The following is a 19,908-nucleotide window of genomic DNA, read 5'->3' on the forward strand; positions in this document are numbered from 1 at the left end:
AAAGTAGCAGCAAACATTCCTGACTAGCACATGTGTCGTAGTAAAACACACAAGCTTGGGCACTGTTCAAAGAAAAGTCAAATGGGCATAGAAACTGGCCTAACTTCTTAATACGCTGTAGATCACAAGGCAGAAATCCGGTAATGCTGCTGCATGTTAATAGTTCATAATTCATAACCATATTTACAGATGTCACACAGAAAGATTTATGATAAGGTCCCTGGAGTAAACTACAGAAATGTTAATGACTGAGGCCAACTTGTGCTTCTTTTTCTATTAGCAAATTAAGAAATAAATCTTTTAGTGAATAAATGAATTTATTTTCAAGGGTCCTAAGTTTAAGGAAATTGGTATTCAAATACTGCTCTCCACTCTCTTTTCCCATCTCTCAGTCATCCCACTAGCACAATTTTTATTGCCGTGTATACATTTCATTGTATTTACAAGAACAAGTTCTCATGTATCCCTTCTTTCTCTCTCCTGCCTCTAATTCCTACCTCTTCTTTCCTGTTGATCAACACAGCTAAATGAATGCAACTAGTTTTATTTGATTGCACGGTATTTTGTGCATGTGGACACCCAGTGTTTGAAAGACAGTGCCTGCCACTTAAACAAGTATTTGTCAATCTAAATCTACTGGTCAGTTTTTCTATAACACCTGTCATGGCAGGAATAAAGTATTGCATAAATGTACATTGAAATAAGCATGCATTCTTACCTCTTTCCAATGGAGCATAGGCTAGCTGTGCACAGAAGAAGCAATAACTTGCAAATAAAGAACCAGTGCTACAAACCAGTCTCACTTTTACTAAAATCCCACCCCTCACTAATAATCATTTAGCAGAACTACTCTAAACGGATAACCATTTACTAAAAATCGACACCGCACACTCCACTGTCTACTTCAACACAGTAGCAATTCAGCAATTTCCAATTGCTTCAGCTAACCAGAGCTAAAAGATACATGTTCTGTTGCAGAGTGGAGGGAGCAAAGGAGTTGAGGTAATGAGAAGGGCACATGGGGCAAGGAACTGGATTGCAAGAGATGGTGTGAGGTCTGGGAGGGGGTTTGGGAGAAGGATGGGGTTGTGACCTGGGTCAGGGGATTGGAGTGTAGGGTCAGGGAGGGAGTTTGGGTGCAGGAGAGGATTCTGGCCTGGGGGAGGGGCTCTAGGAGAGGGTGCAAAGTCTGGGAGGGAATTGTGATCTGGGAGAAGGGGAAAAGGGGGTGCAGACTGCAGGAGGTTTCGGTGGTGACCTGGGCAGGGGAACAGGGTGCAGGGTTTGTGAGAGTATTTGGATGCAGGAGAGGATTCTGACCTGGGGTGGGGTGTAGAAGGGGGTATAAGGTCTGGGAGGGAATTATGAACTGGGGCTGAGGCATGCAAACGGTTTGGATGGTGACCTGGGGAAGGAAGTTGGGGTGTGGGAGGGGCAAGGGTGTCAGAAGCAGGCTCTGGCTGGGAGGCACTTACATAAGTATCTCCCAGCCAGCAGCCCTGTAGCACCCCCAAGATGCTGCAGCCCTGATCACTTTAAACTGCAGGCTGCTCCCTCCATGTGGCTCTCAGCTCCTGGAGGGAGGAGAGGCTTGTGCTGCCCCCATCCCCCAGACCAATCTCTCAGCTCCTATTGGCTGGCTGTTTCCAGCCAATAGGATCTGTGGATTAGGTTGTGGGCGGGGAGATCTCAGGAAGCCTCCTCCTCCCTGAAGATCAGAGAGCCGCACAGACTGCACTTTAAACCACGGCAGCTGTGTGCCTTAGGGTCCTGGCAGCATGGTCCATGGGCCAGATCTGACCCCCACGCCATATTTTGCCCTGCCCTGCATTAGACCCACCTACTTCAAAACTGGCTGATGGCATTTGCCCTTCTAAAAGTTATCCAGTTTTCCTTCTCCTTGAGTATTATTTAAATATTCAGGCTTTAGTTAAAAATGTTTCCACTTGATATCTTACATTCCATCTTGGCTCATCCTTGAGAGATCACAGCTTCAGTATTTATAACTTTACCATGCTTTTACTTTGCAGAAAACTGTAGTATCAAGTCACTGCTTTCGCTGGCATGAAACATTTTACAAGTCAGACTACAAATGGATTTAAAATAGTGAAGAAACAGTTTAACACGCAGCCACGGCTTTGCTATTTGTGAAAATCAATTTTACCTTTAGTACAGAGCCTCTTCTTGGTATCTCTAGAAAGAATGAGCATCACAATGCAGCACAGTCATTTGGTACACTGGTTTACTACCAAAACAGCAAAGAAGTGGGGAAAGGTCCACAAACCAACACTAGTTCTGCAGTATTAGGTAAAAGGAATGAATATTTGACACTCAAGGAATACTCCTCCGAGAAACTAAAGCCTCGCACATCAGCATAAAATAGAAGGGAATTTCCAGAGACTACAGAAAACCTAAGCAATCATTGATCAAGGTATCAGCAGCTTCCAAGTGAAGCAATGTAAAAATGGGGGCAAGGATTTTAATTTAAATCCAGACCATTCAGTTAAATAACTTTTATAGTGAAACCCAATGGCTTTTGTCATTCTTGGTCCTTTGCAGTTTTGGTGACATAGGGATGAAGCATTCAATCTAAGGTATAGAAATTCAAATACCCACTTCCTCTATTAAACAAATCTCAAAGATAAATCACTACACCAGTGTTTCTCAAACTGTGCTCCGCGGAGACCTGGGACAGCTCCAGAGGCTCCGTGAGTTTGACAAACTGGAAACATGAATAGGTACAACACATACAATCAGTGGACTGCTGGGGCGCCGCATAAATTTTTACACATGTAAAGGGCTCCGGAGCTCAAAAAATTTGAGAACCGTTGCACCACACTAACCAATGAAAGGAAACCCCACAGATTCCTGTCCTTTGCCCCCTCAAAGCCCCAGCTTCCAAAGGAATACAGGCAGTCCCCGCGTTATGTACAAGATAGGGACTGTAGGTTTGTTCTTAAGTTGAATTTGTATTTAAGTCGGAACTGGTACATATTGTAGGGGAAACTCTAGCCAAACATTTCTCCAGAGCTCAGTTTTATTCTCCCACACCTCACTTCCCTCAGTCCTTTATTCTCAAGCTTTATTCTCAAGACCCTCCTTCCAGCCGACAGCGGGGGGTGTTGGAGCTGCCCAGGGGCGTCTGTGGGGCCAATGGACCCAAAGCTGGTGGGGCGGGGTGCTTCCCCCACCGTCGCTGCCTCCCGCAGTGTGGGGGGCGCTTCCCCTGCGGTGCTCTGGGCAGCGCCAGTTGAACCGCCTGTCAGGTGGCACGTCTCAGAACAGGACCAGGTACCTACCCAAAATAAACCCAAGGACAGGGAATAGCAACACAAGTGAGGGATATCTACAGGGTGAAAAACTGCAACGAGCATTTCTCCATTGAGTGTAGCGCTGAGGGCTGCGGATAGACATGGCTCTGGGACAACTTAAATTTCAAGCTGCTGCCTTTAAATCTCCCCACCTGCCCCCCCCCCCCCAGGTCTCCCTCTTACCAGCTCGCTCCTCGCCCTCCCTCCGCCTCCTCCCGGGAATGGGACTCCCAGCCCAGTCCCACAATGCACCGGGTGCGCCGGGCTCCCTCAGCGCCGCCTGATTGGAAATGCCGCCGCCGGGACGCAGCTAGTGTGGGGTGCCTCCCCCACTGTCGCCACCTCCGGCGACACGGGGGGCGCTTCCCCCCAGCAGACCAGGGAGACGCGGAGAGGCTTTTCTCGCCACGGAGGATGCGGGTGGCGGGACCGCAGTGCGTCTCAGCGGTCCCGCCGCCCGCGTCCTCCGCAGCGAGAAAAGCCGCTCCGCATCTCCCTGGTCTGCTGGGGGGAAGGGCCCCCCCCGCGTCTCCCTGGTCTGCTGGGGGGAAGTGCCCCCCGCGCCGCCGGAGGCAGCGACAGTGGGGGAGGCACCCCGCACTAGCTGCGCCGCCCTCCCCCCCCCCGTTCGTAACTAGGGATCCGACGTAAGTCGGATTGATGTAACCCTGGGACTTCCTGTATCTGAAGAAAAGTTACCAAAGCTCTGTGGTCTGCTGCATTATTGTGCCAGAGACCCGTGGACAATTTGTGAATCTGCAGATCATTCTAAGTAGTGGCTTCAGCTCTAACCACAGTGGGTGCGTCTAGACTGGCAAGATTTTGCGCAAAAGCAGCCACTTTTGCGCAAAAACTTGCCAGCTGTCTACACTGGCCGCTTGAATTTGCGTAAGAGCACTGACTTTGTAATGTACAAAATCAGTGCTTCTTGTGCAAATACTTTCACGCTCTCACTCAGGAAAAAGCCCTCTTGCGCAAGAATACTTGTGCAAGAGGGCCAGCGTAGACCGGGAAGAACTGTTTTGCGCAAAAAAGCCTCGATGGCTAAAATGGCAATTGGGGCTTTCTTGCGCAAAATCGCGTCTAGACTGGCCACGGATTCTTTTGCGCAAAAGCACTTTTTGCGCGCTTGCCAATCTAGACGCGCTTTTGTGGAAATACTTTTAACGGAAAAACTTTCCCATTAAAAGTATTTCCGCAAAATCATGCCAATCTAGACACAGCCAGTAAGTTTATGGCTTCAGTAATTCCAAAACTACAGGATTAAAAAAAAAAAAAAAAAAAAAAAAAGATTCCATTGTTCCTTAAAGGACACAAATCCCTTTAAATATACAGGAAGCAGAAAATAACTCATGGCACAGATTCTGCCTTAGTTATGCATACCTGAATTGTATTCAATTCAGAGCAGGCCTTTAAATGCCATTGGGTCCACCTTACTTAATTCACACAAATTACTACTTTGCATCTGCTGTGTTATCTGTGGGATGTAATCTGAATCTTGTAGAGCTATGCTGCCTTGATACCCTGCTCCTTACTGTAAATAATTAAGACTTCTAATTTGCAAGGCGGGTGTGTACAGGAGGAGGAGGAAGAAGGGGAAAAAACGCAAAGGAAATGGTGTTACTGCCTCTTCTTGAATGTATTAAATTAGTCAGATGGAAACAAAATGTGATCGTGGGCATCCATTTACAGTATGTAAATTAACACAAAGGCCTTGTAAACACAGTTCCTTGAACTAGAAATACTGGACGACTACTCTAAAGTTCAAAAAGTTTAAATACAGAACTTCTCATGTGCAAAGGTAATTCTTTAAAAGCCAAATATGTATTACCTTTAGGCTAAAACAACTACTCTAAATAGCAATGCAAATAATTATTACAGTACAATAAGCTGTGTGAAACTAGCAGTGACTTACCAAACTGAAGAAAAAAATCCCAAATTCAAGTACTTCTAGATAACCACGTGGCTATTTTAGAGAGCTGATGGAAGACCCTGCCAGAGCAAAACCTCATTTATGGTTTTATTTATAGAAGAGAAGAGCCACTTCAGACCCTGTTAAGGGAGCTCCAGGTGCTCATCACTTTTGGAGGGAAAATAAAGACTACAAGATTTGCTTCTCGTTAGCCACTTCCCAGATGTTAGTATTGGGAGATGGAACAATGCAGCCCAACAGGGCTACGTCTACAGTGGCCCCTTTTTCGGAAGGGGCATGCTAATTTTGAAAGTGGGAATAGGGAAATCCGCGGGGGATTTAAATATCCCCCGCGGATTTAAATAAACATGTCCGCCGCTTTTTTTCCGGCTTGGGGAAAAGCCGGAAAAAAAGCGTCTAGACTGGCCCGATCCTCCGGAATAAAGTAGTACTTTGAAGTAGGAATAAGAGATCCTCCGGAATAGGGCTTTATTCCGGAGGATCGGGCCAGTCCAGATGCTTTTTTTCCGGCTTTTCCCCAAGCCGGAAAAAAAGCGGCGGACATGTTTATTTAAATCCGCGGGGGATATTTAAATCCCCCGCGGATTTCCCTATTCCCACTTTCAAAATTAGCATGCCCCTTCCGAAAAAGGGGCCACTGTAGACGCAGCCCTTGAGCAAAAGTCACACCCTACCGGCTATAATGCAAACCATATTCCTTCTCAGCACTTTCTCAGACAGAACTTAATGAACATGAAGGCTGACACAATGGTTATGCTGTATCTTTTCCCCTGCCATCCTCTGGAAGTATCCTCTTCACTAATCTCTTCCCTGTTTAACTTGCACACTCCCAAATCCTAAACTGGTTCTGCTAATGGTGACCTCCTTTTCTTCAGTATTACTGTCTGCTGATGACAGGGCACTGAGAAGAAGGTAGAGAATGGCCACCATAATTATTCTTTTGTATTTGGGTTTTGGTTTTACAATGTACTTAATCACTTTAGTTAACTAACACACGGCTGTCACTAAAACTAAATGGTCTCAATGCCACAAAGCCAAGAAAAAAAAAAAAACTTAAGAATGAAAAGATTTTTGTTTTGACTGTTTACATTGATGGGAGGGGTAATTACTCCTGTGACCAAGATATTGCCTGGGAGCTTAAACTGTAGTTAGAGCTATTGGAGTCTTGCATTTTACAGCTTCTTTCCTAACCCATCTCTTGACATATTTGAAATTCTCCACAGGAACTCCGGTTTTAAAACTTTTAACCACTCAGTTTAAGAATACTTCCTCTGCATTTTTCTCTCCCTCACAATAAGTCTAGACAATATGTTAGTACAAACATCCACAGCTGGTTCATTTGCTAGTACTGAAAGAGCTACAGCATAGTGGGAGATCACTCCAAACTCCCCATTGTAGACAGTACCTAAGGGCATGTCTACACTTCGGAGTTCTCAAAATAAATCCCCTTATTTCAAAACAACAAGGTGAGTGTCCACAGTAGCAACCCTGTTATATTGAAATAATGGGCTTGTTATTTCGAAATAATAACTCCTGCTTGTGAAGAGGAATAGCTTATTTTGAAATATTATTTCAAAATAATTTATTTCGAAATAACCAAACTCCTGAAATAACTAAGGCTAAGTCTAGACTGGCATGATTTTCTGCAAATGCTTTTAACGGAAAAGTTTTCCGTTAAAAGCATTTGCAGATAAGAGCGTCTAGATTGGCACGGATGCTTTTCTGCAAAAGCACTTTTTGCAGAAAAGCGTCCATGCCAATCTAGACGCGCTTTTGTGCAAAACAAATCTGAGCTGTCTACACTGGCCCTTTTGCACAAAAGCTTTGCACAAAAGGACTTTTGCCCGAACGGGAGCAGCATAGTATTTCCGCAAGAAGCACTGATTTCAGACAGTAGGAAGTCAGTGTTCTTGCGGAAATTCAAGCGGCCAGTGTAGACAGCTGGCAAGTTTTTCCGCAAAAGCAACTGCTTTTGCGGAAAAACTTGCCAGTCTAGACACAGCCTAAGGCTACGTCTACACTGGCATGATTTTTCGGAAATGCTTTTAACGGAAAAGTTTTCCGTTAAAAGCATTTTCGGAAAAGCGCGTCTAGATTGGCAGGACGCTTTTCTGGAAAAGCACTTTTTCCGGAAAAGAATCCGTGGCCAATCTAGACGCGCTTTTCCGCAAAAAAGCCCCGATTGTCATTTTCGCGACTGGGGCTTTTTTGCGGAAAACACTACTGTGCTGTCTACGCTGGCCCTTTTCTGGAACAGTTTTCCGGAAAAAGACTTTTGCCTGAACGGGAGCAGCATAGTTTTTCCGGAAAAGCACTGATGATTTTACATTAGATCGTCAGTGCTTTTCCGGAAATCCAAGAGGCCAGTGTAGACAGCTGGCAAGCTTTTCCAGAAAAGCGGCTGATTTTCCGGAATAGCTTGCCAGTGTAGACACAGCCTAAGTGTTTACAGGACTGGGGTATTATGTAGGGAAGCTAAAAAACTGGGTAAATCAAACTGGATAAAGACTTCCTTAATGAGTTCCCTCCCTCCTCCCCCATTTTTAACAGAATTCTAGATTCCAAAGTTAACTTTGAATTTTTTTTTTGCATGTATTGTAACTGAAGTTGTAGTTTAAGGTCAAAGGGATTCAACTGGAAGTAACTGGTTCAATTAGGACTACAGGGCTTAGTGAGTTAGCTGATAACAAAAGTTACAGTTACATTCACAGCTCATGCTCTGCTGAAGACCACAAAGTTGGCTGACACATTCAAAGGAAAAAAACAAAAAAACAAAAAATGCACAACCAGCTGGGACGGGCATGGAGCCAGAGTAGCTGAGAGATGCATCGAATTTACAACGCATCAGCCAGGCAGTCTTCTGTAGCGGGCTCCTATGGATACGTGGACCATACGTCTCTATTTTTCCAGGACAGTCCTGAATTTAAATACTCTGTCTCGGTGCCCCATCAAATAGTGAAATATCCCGAAAAGCCCCACCGGACATTTCACTACTTGATGGAGACACCAGCTTGCAGGAAGACGCGACCAAGAAATGGCTCCATGCCATTGCTCCTCGCGCAGAGCAGCAGCTTCAGACTCCTCCCCCTTTCCCTCCCCCCCCAGTAGGCAGCTCCATTGGAGGTTTGCTTGCAGGCATCTGGGCTGACTTCTGGTGGCGTGTGGCCCCTCTCTCCCCCCGCTGGACTGCCTCTCTTGCATGGGGTCCTCATCCTGCAGCACTGCCTCCTCCTCCTCCGGGCCATGGAGCCCCAGCAGGAGCTGTGTGGAGCCCAGCTGGGATGCTGCAGGGTGGGGTGCGCTCAGGCTCAGCAGGTGCCAGGACTGGAGCAAGAGGCTGCCCACAGTGCTATTTTTAGCACAGGCAGTCCCCGGGTTACATGGATCCGACTTACATCGGATCCCTAATTACAAACGGGGTGAGGCAACCCCGCACTAGCTGCTTCCCCCCAGCAGACCAGGGAGACGCAAAGCTAGCGCCCTCCCCCCCCAGCAGACCAGGGAGACGCGGAGCGGCTTTTCTCAGCAGACACCTCAGCTTGAGAATAAAGGACTGAGGGAAGTGAGGTGTGGGAGAATAAAACTGAGCTCTGGAGAAATGTTTGGCTAGAGTTTCCCCTACAATATGTACCAGTTCCGACTTACATACAAATTCAACTTAACAAACCTACAGTCCCTATCTTGTACGTAACCCGGGGACTGCCTGTACTGCGGTCCCAGTTCCTGCGGGCAGCCCCAGCTCCAGTTGGAGTCAAGCGGCAGCTTCACAAGGCACATTCCAGCTGGGACAGCCTCACTGGAATGGGCTGTGTGCTGCTGCCACTTGACTCCAGCTGGAGCCAGGCAGCCCGCAGGGACAGGGACCGTGGTACTAAAAATAGCACCGTGAGTAGCCTCTGCTCCAGTCCCAGCACCCGGTTCCACCCCGGGAGCAGCTGGGGCCGGGATCACAGGGGTTTCTGGGGCTAGACCCCAGTAATAAAAATAGCACCATGGTCCCCGCTCCAGCCACCGCAAACTGCTTTCCATGTAAAAGGCAGAAGCTGAGAGAAGGGGAGGGGGAGAACTAAGAGGAAGGGTATTGTGCTAAGGAGAGGGGGGAGGGGTAGGACAGGAGAAGAAAGGGGAAGGCACTCATGCGCAGGGTGGAGGAGAGACAAGTACCAGGTGGCCAAGAGGAAACAATGAGGGAAAGGGCAGGAGGGGGGAGAGGAGGTGTCAGTGGGAGTGGAAGAAGGGAGGGAATAGGGTGATGCTGGGAGAGAAGAGGGGAGGGACAATGGGGGCAAGAGGGAGGAAGAGGAGAGGGGAGGAGCGGGTGCTGGGAGAAGAGGGGTTGACAGGAGGGATGGGCATGGGGATGGAGTAAGTAATGTGCTGAGGGCGCAGAAGGGCATTAGGGAAACTGAGGCAGAGGGTGGGCACCAGGGAGAAAGAGGGTGAGGAGGTCAGGAACAGACAGCTGTTTTCCTTACTCCTCCTCTGCTGGCAGGTGCTGAATGTCCCAAGGTCAGGCAGCAGGTGGGCCATGCCTGGGACAATACTGTATCTCAGCTTTCCTGCACAGGGAGTGCCCAAACTCTTTCAAATGGCAGTTCAAAAATGTGGGAAACAAAGTATTAATATTTCTGAGTTTAACTTCGGCATCAAACCAGCCAGGGCACTAGCCAAGAGCAGAGCCCCAAGGTGCTGGTGACGGGAAAACGGTGGAGAGTTTTCTCCCCCTCTGCTCCTGTTGCCAATGGTGGAGATTGAGGCCAGCGCTACACTAGAAATGTCTGCAGGGTATAGCAATGTCCGTTAAGAATATGATTGGGGGGGGCAACATTTCTATACTAGCAAAAGCTCTAGTGTAAAAGAAGCAGTTACACGGGCACAAGAGTGCTATCACTGGCAGGCTACTCACTGTGCTCAGGGAACCAGTGTATGTATATAAGCAAAAGCACTTTTTGGCTGGTGTAGGCTGAGTCTATGCTGGGAGGGTTTGCCGATTTAGCTATGCCGGCAAACCTTTTCTAGTACAGACCAGGCCTGATTGCAAAACCACTGTGCAAGACTGCAGAGCAGAAAGTGGAGATTTGTGCTGTCTGTGGTTAAGGTAAGCCAAGATTCTCTGCTGTGTTTGGGTACAGCAGATGGGGCTGTTAAGACTCCCCCTTTCTCCGGCCACCCATAGCCCCAAACTGCTTAGAACAGCCCCTAGGGACCACACACCATCTAAGCTTTGCTGGAGCATATTGTACTCCAGCCCCTGTATCTATATAGGTGACTTGTGGCAGCAGGAGATGCAGTGCCCCCCTTGCTAAATGGGGTGCCCCCACATGCCTCCTCTGGGTTGTCCTTGCTGCATACTCTCCATGCTCAGTACCAGATGTCCCTGGTTTCTATCCACCCCCAAAATGCTTCTCCCATCTCCCCTGCCATGGCCACTGCCCCAGAGCCCTAGGGAGGGAAGCATCACAGCCAGTTCCATGTCTGCTCAAGAATCCACCATTCTGAGGTATCCTCGGCTAGGAGGTTTCAGTTAATCTTTGCTGCCTTTTTATGCTATGAAGAAAGAAGCACGGTAGGACAGAAAATCTGCACCGTGTCTCTTGCATTTCATTTTCCTTTCTTCTTGTGGGAGTTCCCCCTTAGCCTTTTTCCTCTCTCTTCCCCACCTCCTCTTAAGCCCTGCACAGCAACATTCACAACCCTTTTACCTCCCTTTTTTCCTAGCAGCCCTGTTTAGTCAGGGCTGGAGGTGATCTAACAAACAAACTTTGAATGGTCCATTAGAGTAGGTGCTAACTACTTACTCTAAAATAATCTGTTCCAACTTGTATTCAGGTGTCACACTCTGAGTGCCTTTCCCAGACCTCAAGAAGAGCTCATCAGCAACAATTGGGCCAATGAAAGATATTACCTCACTCACCCTGTCTCTGAAAACAAACAAACAAAAACTAATCCTTTTTATTCGACTCCCTTCTGAGCCAGAACAGACACCTTGAGTCTGTCTGCACCAATCAGCAGTGGTCACTTCCGCATTTCACTCATCTGATTGGCGGCTGTTGGTAGCAGCCAAACCTGCACTAGATATGCTACTAGTGCTTTATAGTACACAGTTGTTGTTCAGAGCCTCTTCAGAGACCACCTCAAGTGAAACAGTTACAAATTCGGGCAGAGAGGCAAGGGAAACATCTGGGATCACTGGACACCAGCAATGAGCCTGAATCAGTGTAGCAGTGAAGAGAGCTCCAAAAAAATTTTTAAAAAGAGAGCCCGATGCAGATCCTGAATTGTTTGCCTCTGCCTGAAAATGAGAGTGTAACAAAAGTGCTTTTACCACTATGCTAAAGGAGAATCCTCACTAGCTATTAGAGGAATAGAGCTTAGATTTAGAAGATAGAGTTGTACAGCACTGATTCCTTTCAGTAGAGAGCAGAGGTACATATACACAGAAACCAGATCATAACTTCAACAACCCTAAAATATGTTACTAGTTGAGTACACCCTCCTCACCAAAAAAGAGGCTCAAACTGCCAATGAGTGCATTTCTATAATTTCTGAATTTATCTGCAGCCAGTGTAGTTCCTCTTTTGCTTACACCCCTTTCTCCCATCACTGATTTTGTTTCTCCAGAGTCAAAAAGTACTCAAGACTCCTGAATAACAGTCACTGTGCAGTTTTATGTCTCTTCAAATTGACACAGCTTGTCAATAAAAGTCAACTAGATCAAAACTTTTACATTTTATAGATAATGTAGGTATCTTGTTCTTTGGGCAATTACACCATCCAGACACATTTTCTTGATATGTTTCATAACTTTATTCTCACAGAGCTCTTCAGTTTACATACACACTGTCAGGTAGATGAAGCTCCCAACTTAGGTCTGTATTAAAAAGTGACACTGAAACTGGCATTCATATCCTGCATTCATTTAAGAAAATATTAATGGAAACAGTTTTGTTTGGATTTGAATGCAGTTTGCACCTTCACACAAGGAAATTTATCTGTAAAATGCAATGGGCCTTCAACTAGCCAATGGCCCTTACATTCAGTGTGGTTTTGGACATGAATCATCACTGTAAGATATTTAAGATTACAGCACAACTTGGAGATCTATTTTGAGGAATTTTGGACAAACAGAACTAAGGTACTAAATAAGTTTCAGCTAACCAGTCATTCACCAGCAAACATACTTAAAATCACTTAGGCATTAGTGATAATAATATGGACAAGAGGTTACACTTTCAGAAAAGTCACATGGATCAGAAAACAATAGCTTGTAATTAACCAAAACATACAAACTGACCCATATTCCACATAGGTTAAAGAGCTGCACTTTTGCATTCTCCTCCAGGTAATACAACACTGAAGTCCAAGAGCAGAAGTTACTAGCACTCCAAATACCCAGGTTTGCAATATTTATGTAAAGTTCGTTATATAACATCGTTGCCAGTTATCGGAGGTGGAAGATATACCCTAAGGTAGGGTTGTCATTTTATAGATAACCAAATTCGATTTCCTATTTCCTACTTGGCTTAGTTATCCCGGGACCAATGGAAGAAGACTGCGTTCATGAACCAACCATCAGATACAAACGCTATGGTCCTAGCTGCTGAGAATGACCTAGTAATCCCCTGGTCTAGCCCAAACCCCACTGCTGAACGCTGTGGATGACCCTGTTCAGAAAGCAAGGTGGCAAAGCAGACAGACACACAGCACCCCCTGTGTATTGAAAAGGGACCAATGCAGGCGATAACGAGCCTCTGTTACTTAAATTGGGGAGCTCAGAGAGCGCAGATGTCCGCAGAGCTCCGGACTCACCGATTTTGGCCAGACTGGCCACCAATATCCAGAGAGCAATGATATAAGGCTCCTGCACATGATGCCATTTGAAAGAGACGATCTGAAAGGAGTGGGGTCCGCTGCCAGCTGTATGCTCTCCCGAGCTCTTCTCCTGGGCCAGGACTGTGGGAAGAGCCAGAAGCCCCTCGGCCAGGGGCACCTGTCCCATCTCCCAGCTCATCTGCACCGCGCACCCTCGGCTGGCCGGGCCAGGCGCTCTGTGATCCCCCCGCCCCGGGCCGGCTGCCGCCTCCCCTCTGCAAGCCGGCAGGGCTCTGGACACACGCTGCGCACGGGCAGATGCTGCGGCTCCGTCCCGCTGCCCGCCGGCAGCTGCCTTTATGGGGCTGTTCCCGGGCCGGCAGAGGCGGGGCTACGCTGCTCTCTCCCGCGCCGCGCCCGCGGAGGCTGCAGGCGGCTGAGCCCGACAGGAGGAAGCGGCGCGGGCCGGGGTCCCCGTCGCTCCGGGACTCTGCGCCCGGCCACTCCCCGGGCAGCGCCGAGCACAAGCGGGCATGGCTGGGGCTGGGCAGCGGGGGCAGCAGGGGATGCAAGAGGCCCGGCAGCCCCCGCTCTGGGGGCATCACCGAGCCCTCCCAAGAGCACGGGGCGGATCGCTCCCCACGGGCCAATCTCTGTCCTCGCAGCCTCCTCCCCCCTGCACACAGCCTGCCGGGGAGGGGGCTTGGCTTCGCTTTCAGGGGACCCCCCCCCCGCCTAGGGGCAGAACCGGCTGCGCCCCAGAGGCGCGCCGGGGCGCAGCGCACGCAGGCCGGGCTGCCGGTAGATCCCGCCCGGGCTTGGGTTGTTTTCACCTCCCCTTGCCTGTTCTTTTTTATGATTACATCGTGAAGCCCTTTGGGGTCACCCCTCCGATAACCTTTGCTGGATCCCCTCCCCAGCGCGCCCGGCAGGGCTCGCACTGTGCGTACTGGGCTGGGCAGTCGGAGCCAGGCGAGCCAGCGCGCCGCGCTCCCAGCGATTGCAACCAAAGCAGCATGTGCCAAGCAAATTCACCTCGGCGCCCCTCCCCGCGCTCCCTCCCAGCAGCGCCGCCCTGCCTTCCGCAGGCACCGGGAAGCGACTGAAGTATTTGGGGCGCCTGCTCGGGAACGGGGGGGGGGGGGGGGGGGGGGAAACACGGCCAGTCCCTTCCCGTGGCGAATGAGAGTGCTGCAGGTCTGTGCTCTGCGCTCACAACTGTCACACCGCAGCGGGAAATGCCCATGAGATAAGAAGTGTGAGAATTTGAAAGGGCTTTAAAAATACTCATTGTTCAACTGACGCACTGAGGAAAATAAGGAAAAAGCCCAGCAAAATGCCCTGTTAATCAGTATATTGATGATTTAAAATAATAAATGATAACTTAAGGGTGTCTCTTTATGGTACAATAATTAATAAATAAATACATTAAATGCTAACTTAAGGGTGTCTCTCTTTATGGTATAATAATCTTATGTTAAACTACAGAACTTGGAGATCAAAGGCCATTAAGGCTGATTTTAGCCAGTATTTCCTCAAACAAAAGGCTCACTGGAGTTAGCATTATGGTGGAAGTTGCTTTTCTACCTTTTTGCTGCCCAGGGCCTCAACTCAAGCCAGGAGACATTCATTTTGTATGAGCTATAGTCCTACAGATGTCTCCTCACTTCTCTATTAAATAGTTGAGTGAGGTAGCTATGGGGGATTCTCTACAGCTGGACCATTCTGAAGCAGCAAATCTGAATAAGGCTGTCTACACACTGCACATTTTAGAGCCAGGTACACAGTACAGCTGCTCTTTGTCAGCACAGCAGGGGAGCGTTCTCTTGCTGACAAAATAAAACTACCCCAGTGAGAAGTAGGGCTTCGTCAGCAGGATAGTTTTACTGAGGAAAGTGCAGTGTAGACAGAGTAGGACTGAAGTGGTTATGATCAGGGCCGATTAAGGCATGGGCTAGCCAGGCAGCTGCCCACGGCGCCAATCTATGGGGGGCGACTGATGGCAGCTGTAAGGATAGCTGACATCAGGCGTCGCGTTCCCGGATCACGGGGTGCAGCAGCTCTCAGCGGCTACCCTGCAGCAGCCGCCTGGGGTGGGGGCCGCGTTAACCCCCACAGCGCCGACTAGCAGCGCGCTTCCCCCTGTGGCCATGGGGCCCTGCACGGCCAAGCTCGGCCCGCACGGGTGGCCCCGGACTGTGCACCAGCGGCGGTAGCTGGGCTGGGACGGGACTGGCACATGCGTCCTGCTGCCACCAGCTCCACGCGCCCTCCCCCTCACGCCTGCGCTGGGGCAGGGCCTTGCATGCGCCCACCCCCATGCACTGGGTGGGGGCGGGGCCACGCATTTGCCCTCCTCCAACCCAGGGTGCAATTCAACTGTCTGCCCGCAGGAGTGGCTCGGTCTGGCCCTGGTTATGATATGCCTCTTCTCAAAGATATGCTAAGCAGGAGTGGAGAACCTCTTTTGGGTCGGGGGCCTCTGATCCACAGAAAAATCACTTGAGGGCCACACACAAGTGAGAAGCAAAAAAAACCAAAACCCTAAAACCCTCACTGACTGGCCCCCAACTGAGAAGGAGAAAGACACTCCCCACATTCCCCTTACCAGAGCTTAAGAGGGCTCAGGCTAGTAGATTTTGTGTGCTCCATCCCACGGTGGGGCAGCAGGGAGACTAGAGCTCCAGCGCGGGTGCCCTAATGCTGGGGGCAGAGCCCTGAGTCTCAGGGGCCAGATCCAGGTAAGCCTGTGACCAGAAAAATGTGGCCAGTGGGAAGATGAAAATGTGCTTGGAGAGAGATTTTTTAGACCACATTTGACAGGGACATGCTCTAAATGGCCCCAGCCAGTCAGAGCACAGGGATTTTTTGTGCTATGGGATGTGTGAGAGGTAACTGCACAGCTGGAAGTCAGTATCCCTTCAGGATTTGTGAAGATCATTTCATTTAAGTATAATACAAAGTAGAGCCTTCCATTCTAGGACATGTATTTCCTGGAAAAGGGGCAGGGCATACAGATTGTTTGCAAAAGGACTTTCTTACTTCAAAAATGCACCCACATAGGAGTTTTCCTTGATAGTTAGACATTGGCCTTTGTAACAAAACTACTTAGACCACAGTACTGATAGGTAGGAGTTTTTCCTTGGCTCTGGCATTGACTTACTATGGCCATGTCTACACTACACATAAGATTGAAGCAGCCGCAGTCCATCTTCTAGAGTTCCAATTAGCAGGTCTAATGAAGACATGCTAGTTCAAACTGAGAGGGTGCTCCCGTCGATGCCGGTAGTCCTGCTTCCACAAGGAGTAAGAGAAGTCGAAGGGACAGTGTGTTCCCATTGACCTCCCGCAGTGTGGACGGCACCAAAATTCGAATCTTAATTCAAACTTATCCCCTAGTGTAGACCTAAGCTGTGTGAGTTTGGGAATGTCACTTTAACATCTAAACTTTGCCTAGATGAAGGTTATTCCTGCATTTAGATGTCTATACTGGTACAGCTGCAGCTGTGCCATTACAGTGTAGCCACTCACTACAGCAATGGGAGGGGTTCTCCCATTACCATAGTTAATCCATCTCCCCGAGAGGTGGCAGCTAAATTGGCAGAAGAATTCTTGGCCTATACTAGAGGATAAGTTCAAATTAAGATACACAACTTCAGCTTCATTTACTGCGTACCTGAAGTTGAAGTAGCTTACCTCCAGTTTTGGCACCATCCACATTGCAGGAGATCAAGAGGAGCACACTCTCCCATCAACTTCCCTTACTCCTCGTGGAAGCAGGACTACCGGCATCGACGGAAGCGCCCTCTCAGTTTGAATTACCTTAACTAGACCCGTTAATTCAAACCCCAGAAGATGGATTGCGGCTGCTTCAATCTTATCTGTAGTGTAGACATGGCCTATATAGAAAGTCAATGCCAGAGCCAAGGAAAAACTCCTACCTATCAGTACTGTGGTCTAAGTTGTTTTGTTACAAAGGCCAATGTCTAACTATCAAGGAAAACTCCTAGGCTGTGTCTAGACTGGCAAGTTTTTTCACAAAAGCAGCTGCTTTTGCAGAAAAACTTGCCAGCTGTCTACACTGGCCGCTTGAATTTCCGCAAGAACGCTGACGAGCTCATGGAAGAAATCAATGCTTTTTGCGGAAATACTATGCTGCTCCCGTTCGGGCAAAAGTCCTTTTGCGCAAAAGGGCCAGTGTAGACAGCTCAGATTTGTTTTGCATAAAAAAGCCCCGATCGTGAAAATGGCAATCGGGGCTTTTTTGTGCAAAAGCACATCTAGATTGGATTGGATGCTTTTCCGCAAAAAAGTGCTTTTGCGGAAAAGCGTCCATGCCAATCTAGACGCTCTTTTCCGCAAATGCTTTTAACGGAAAACTTTTCCGTTAAAATATTTGCAGAAAATCATGCCAGTCTAGATGTAGCCCTAGTGTGGGTGCATTTTCAAAGTAAGAAAGTCCTTTTGCAAACAATCTGTATGCCCTGCCCCTTTTCCAGGTAATATATGTCCTAGAATGGAAGGCTCTAATTTGTATTATACTTAAATGAAATGATCTACACAAATCCTGAAGGGATACTGACTTCCAGCTGTGCAGTTACCTCTCACACATCCCATAGCACAAAAAATCCCTGTGCTCTGACTGGCTGGGGCCATTTAGAGCATGTCTAAAAAAATTTCTCTCCGAGAACATTTTCATGTTAATTTGAACCCCAGAAGATTGACTACAGCTGCTTCAATCTTATCTGTAGTGTAGACATGGCCTTAATGTCCTCTACCCCAGGACTCAGGTCAGCTTACCTGTATCACTCAGGTGTAGTGTTCCCTGTAAGCTGTGTGCTTGTGCGACCGCTTATGAGAGATTTAGATGCTGCCTCTCTGATTTGCAGAGCGCCTACAGCTAAGTTTGTACTTCTCCTGGTGGTGCACATTCACACATGCCTTGATGTACATAACAAAATTTATTTTGCATATGGGTGGAAAAAATCTGCACATGGATGGAAAAGATTAGAGGGAACATTGCTCAGGGGTGTGGATTTTTCACATTCTTGAGACACCTATCTGCATCAACTTAACGTTTTGCATAGATCTGGCCCAAGCAAATTTTTTCAGAGCATTTCCCACTTGTTAACATCAGTTCGCCATCTAAATCTAAAAGTTATGTTTTCCTAGTTATATGGCTCATTCCCGAGAAACGTCGCTTAGCCAACTTGAGTCCTTGCGTAGACAGCACTAGGTCTATAAATGAGTTCTTCCATTGCTGACACTACTGATCACAGGTGAATAACTATAGTGACAGAACCTCCATTCCCCTTCATCACTGTGACAAATGTCTATGCTACATGGTTTCTATGGTGCTATGGCACAGCTGTAGAGTTGTAGCTGTGCCACTGTGGAGTAAACATCGCCTTAAAAATGGACACCAGTGTTTTAAGCATCCTGGCTTGCTGTCCACAGCATTAGTCCACAGCATTAGAGAACATGGTGGCAGCAGACATTGGGCAATCCACAGGAGGGGTACCAGTGGGTTTTACACTGGTGGAGATGAATCAGTGTTAGCAGCCAGGAAAACTGTTTGAAATATTCCTATAGCATAGAAGACAGAGCCCATATATATCTATTTATAAAATGGGTATAGTTCTTAGCTACCTTGAAGGGATGTTGTGAAAATTAACATTTATCAGAATCTTTGAACTCCTTGGCGTAAATTGCTCAAGAAGTACATAGAGTTACTGGGTTAATTATTATTATTATTTTATGTAATTGCCAGCTCATGAAAGATTCACAAAACAAGGTCTACTACAGCATTATTAAAATGCATACACAACACAGCAGCTGACAACACAAAAGACAGGGGTTAGGTGTGTTTATGATAGAATGGTCCCATCTCTGTAACTGTTCTCCTAAACTGAGGCATATTAAAATAGGAAAGATAGCTGCTCTCTGAAGAACAAGATTCTTGTGCATTTTATAAGCATTCTTGTCAGCCAGAATGGAACAGGCAGGGTACAGGAATTACCTGATAAGCATGTAGGTACCTACAGCCCATGTAAACCTGCTAAATTAGTCTTTCAATACATATGTCTTGTGTGTGCACACATGTACACAATATCTGTGTTAAATGCAAAGAGAAAGTTTAACTGCAACATTAAATCATGAAATATCAGAGTTAACTTTGCACATGTGTTCTTGTGGGACCCTTTGGGCAAAGCTCTCTCTGGCTAGTTTTATATAATATTCTTTGTCATCAATGGGTGGTAACATGCATTTCTGTTCCATCTTTGCCATAAAATAACTTACCACACAATATCTGATAGTTTAATGGGTTTGCAAGATTAGAAGCAATAGCTTTACTGTAGTCGGTTTGCCTGTCCGGAGGGGTTCCTCCTCCTCCGGCTCAGTGGGCCGCCAGTCCGCCCCACTGCGCTGCCCCTTTAAGGCCGGCCCCGTTAGTTCACCGGGTGTGGTCCAGCCCTTAGTTCAGGGTATGACAGCAACAAACCACCACTGTCAGTTTATAAGGGGTGGTCAGGCCCTTGGTGCTGGGTGGGGCAGTAACCCAACACAGTCAGTTTATAACCGGTGGCCAGGCCCTTAGTTCAGGGCGTGGCGACAAACACTCAGTTTGTAGGGAGCGGCCAGGCCCTCAGTTCAGGGCGTGGCAACCAACACACACAGTCAGAGAGCTCCTTGTTCAGGAGGGGTGCAGGCGGATCGCCCGTGGCAGTGGCGAGGGGGGAGGCTGCCACCCAATACGTGGGTGGCAGAGGGGGGCGCAGGCCCACCCACTCCACTGCGCCCCGGCCCAGGGCCCTAGGACAGCAGTGCAGGCTGCTTTGGCTCAGCGGGGGC

At 48.0% G+C, this 19,908-nt stretch overlaps 1 protein-coding gene across 3 annotated transcripts in view; it reads right to left on the reverse strand.

Annotated features, from left to right (window-relative positions):
* The window catches only part of SLC9A3 (solute carrier family 9 member A3), an 81,632-nt gene extending 67,595 nt beyond the window's left edge, over positions 1 to 14,037 (reverse strand). The window contains exon 1 of one of the 3 annotated variants that reach the window (XM_089776464.1): positions 13,054 to 14,037. In XM_089776464.1, coding sequence (XP_089632590.1) covers positions 13,054 to 13,255 — 202 coding nt within the window. In that variant the 5' untranslated portion in view covers positions 13,256 to 14,037. The remainder of the gene's footprint in view (positions 1 to 13,053) is intronic. The other 2 variants (XM_006113051.5, XM_006113050.4) reach the window with 2 other exon arrangements.
* Positions 14,038 to 19,908: the final 5,871 nt, after the last annotated feature.

Source organism: Pelodiscus sinensis, chromosome 2, assembly GCF_052426305.1.
Source record: "Pelodiscus sinensis isolate ZL-2025 chromosome 2, ASM5242630v1, whole genome shotgun sequence".
Classification (NCBI taxonomy): domain Eukaryota; kingdom Metazoa; phylum Chordata; order Testudines; family Trionychidae; genus Pelodiscus; species Pelodiscus sinensis.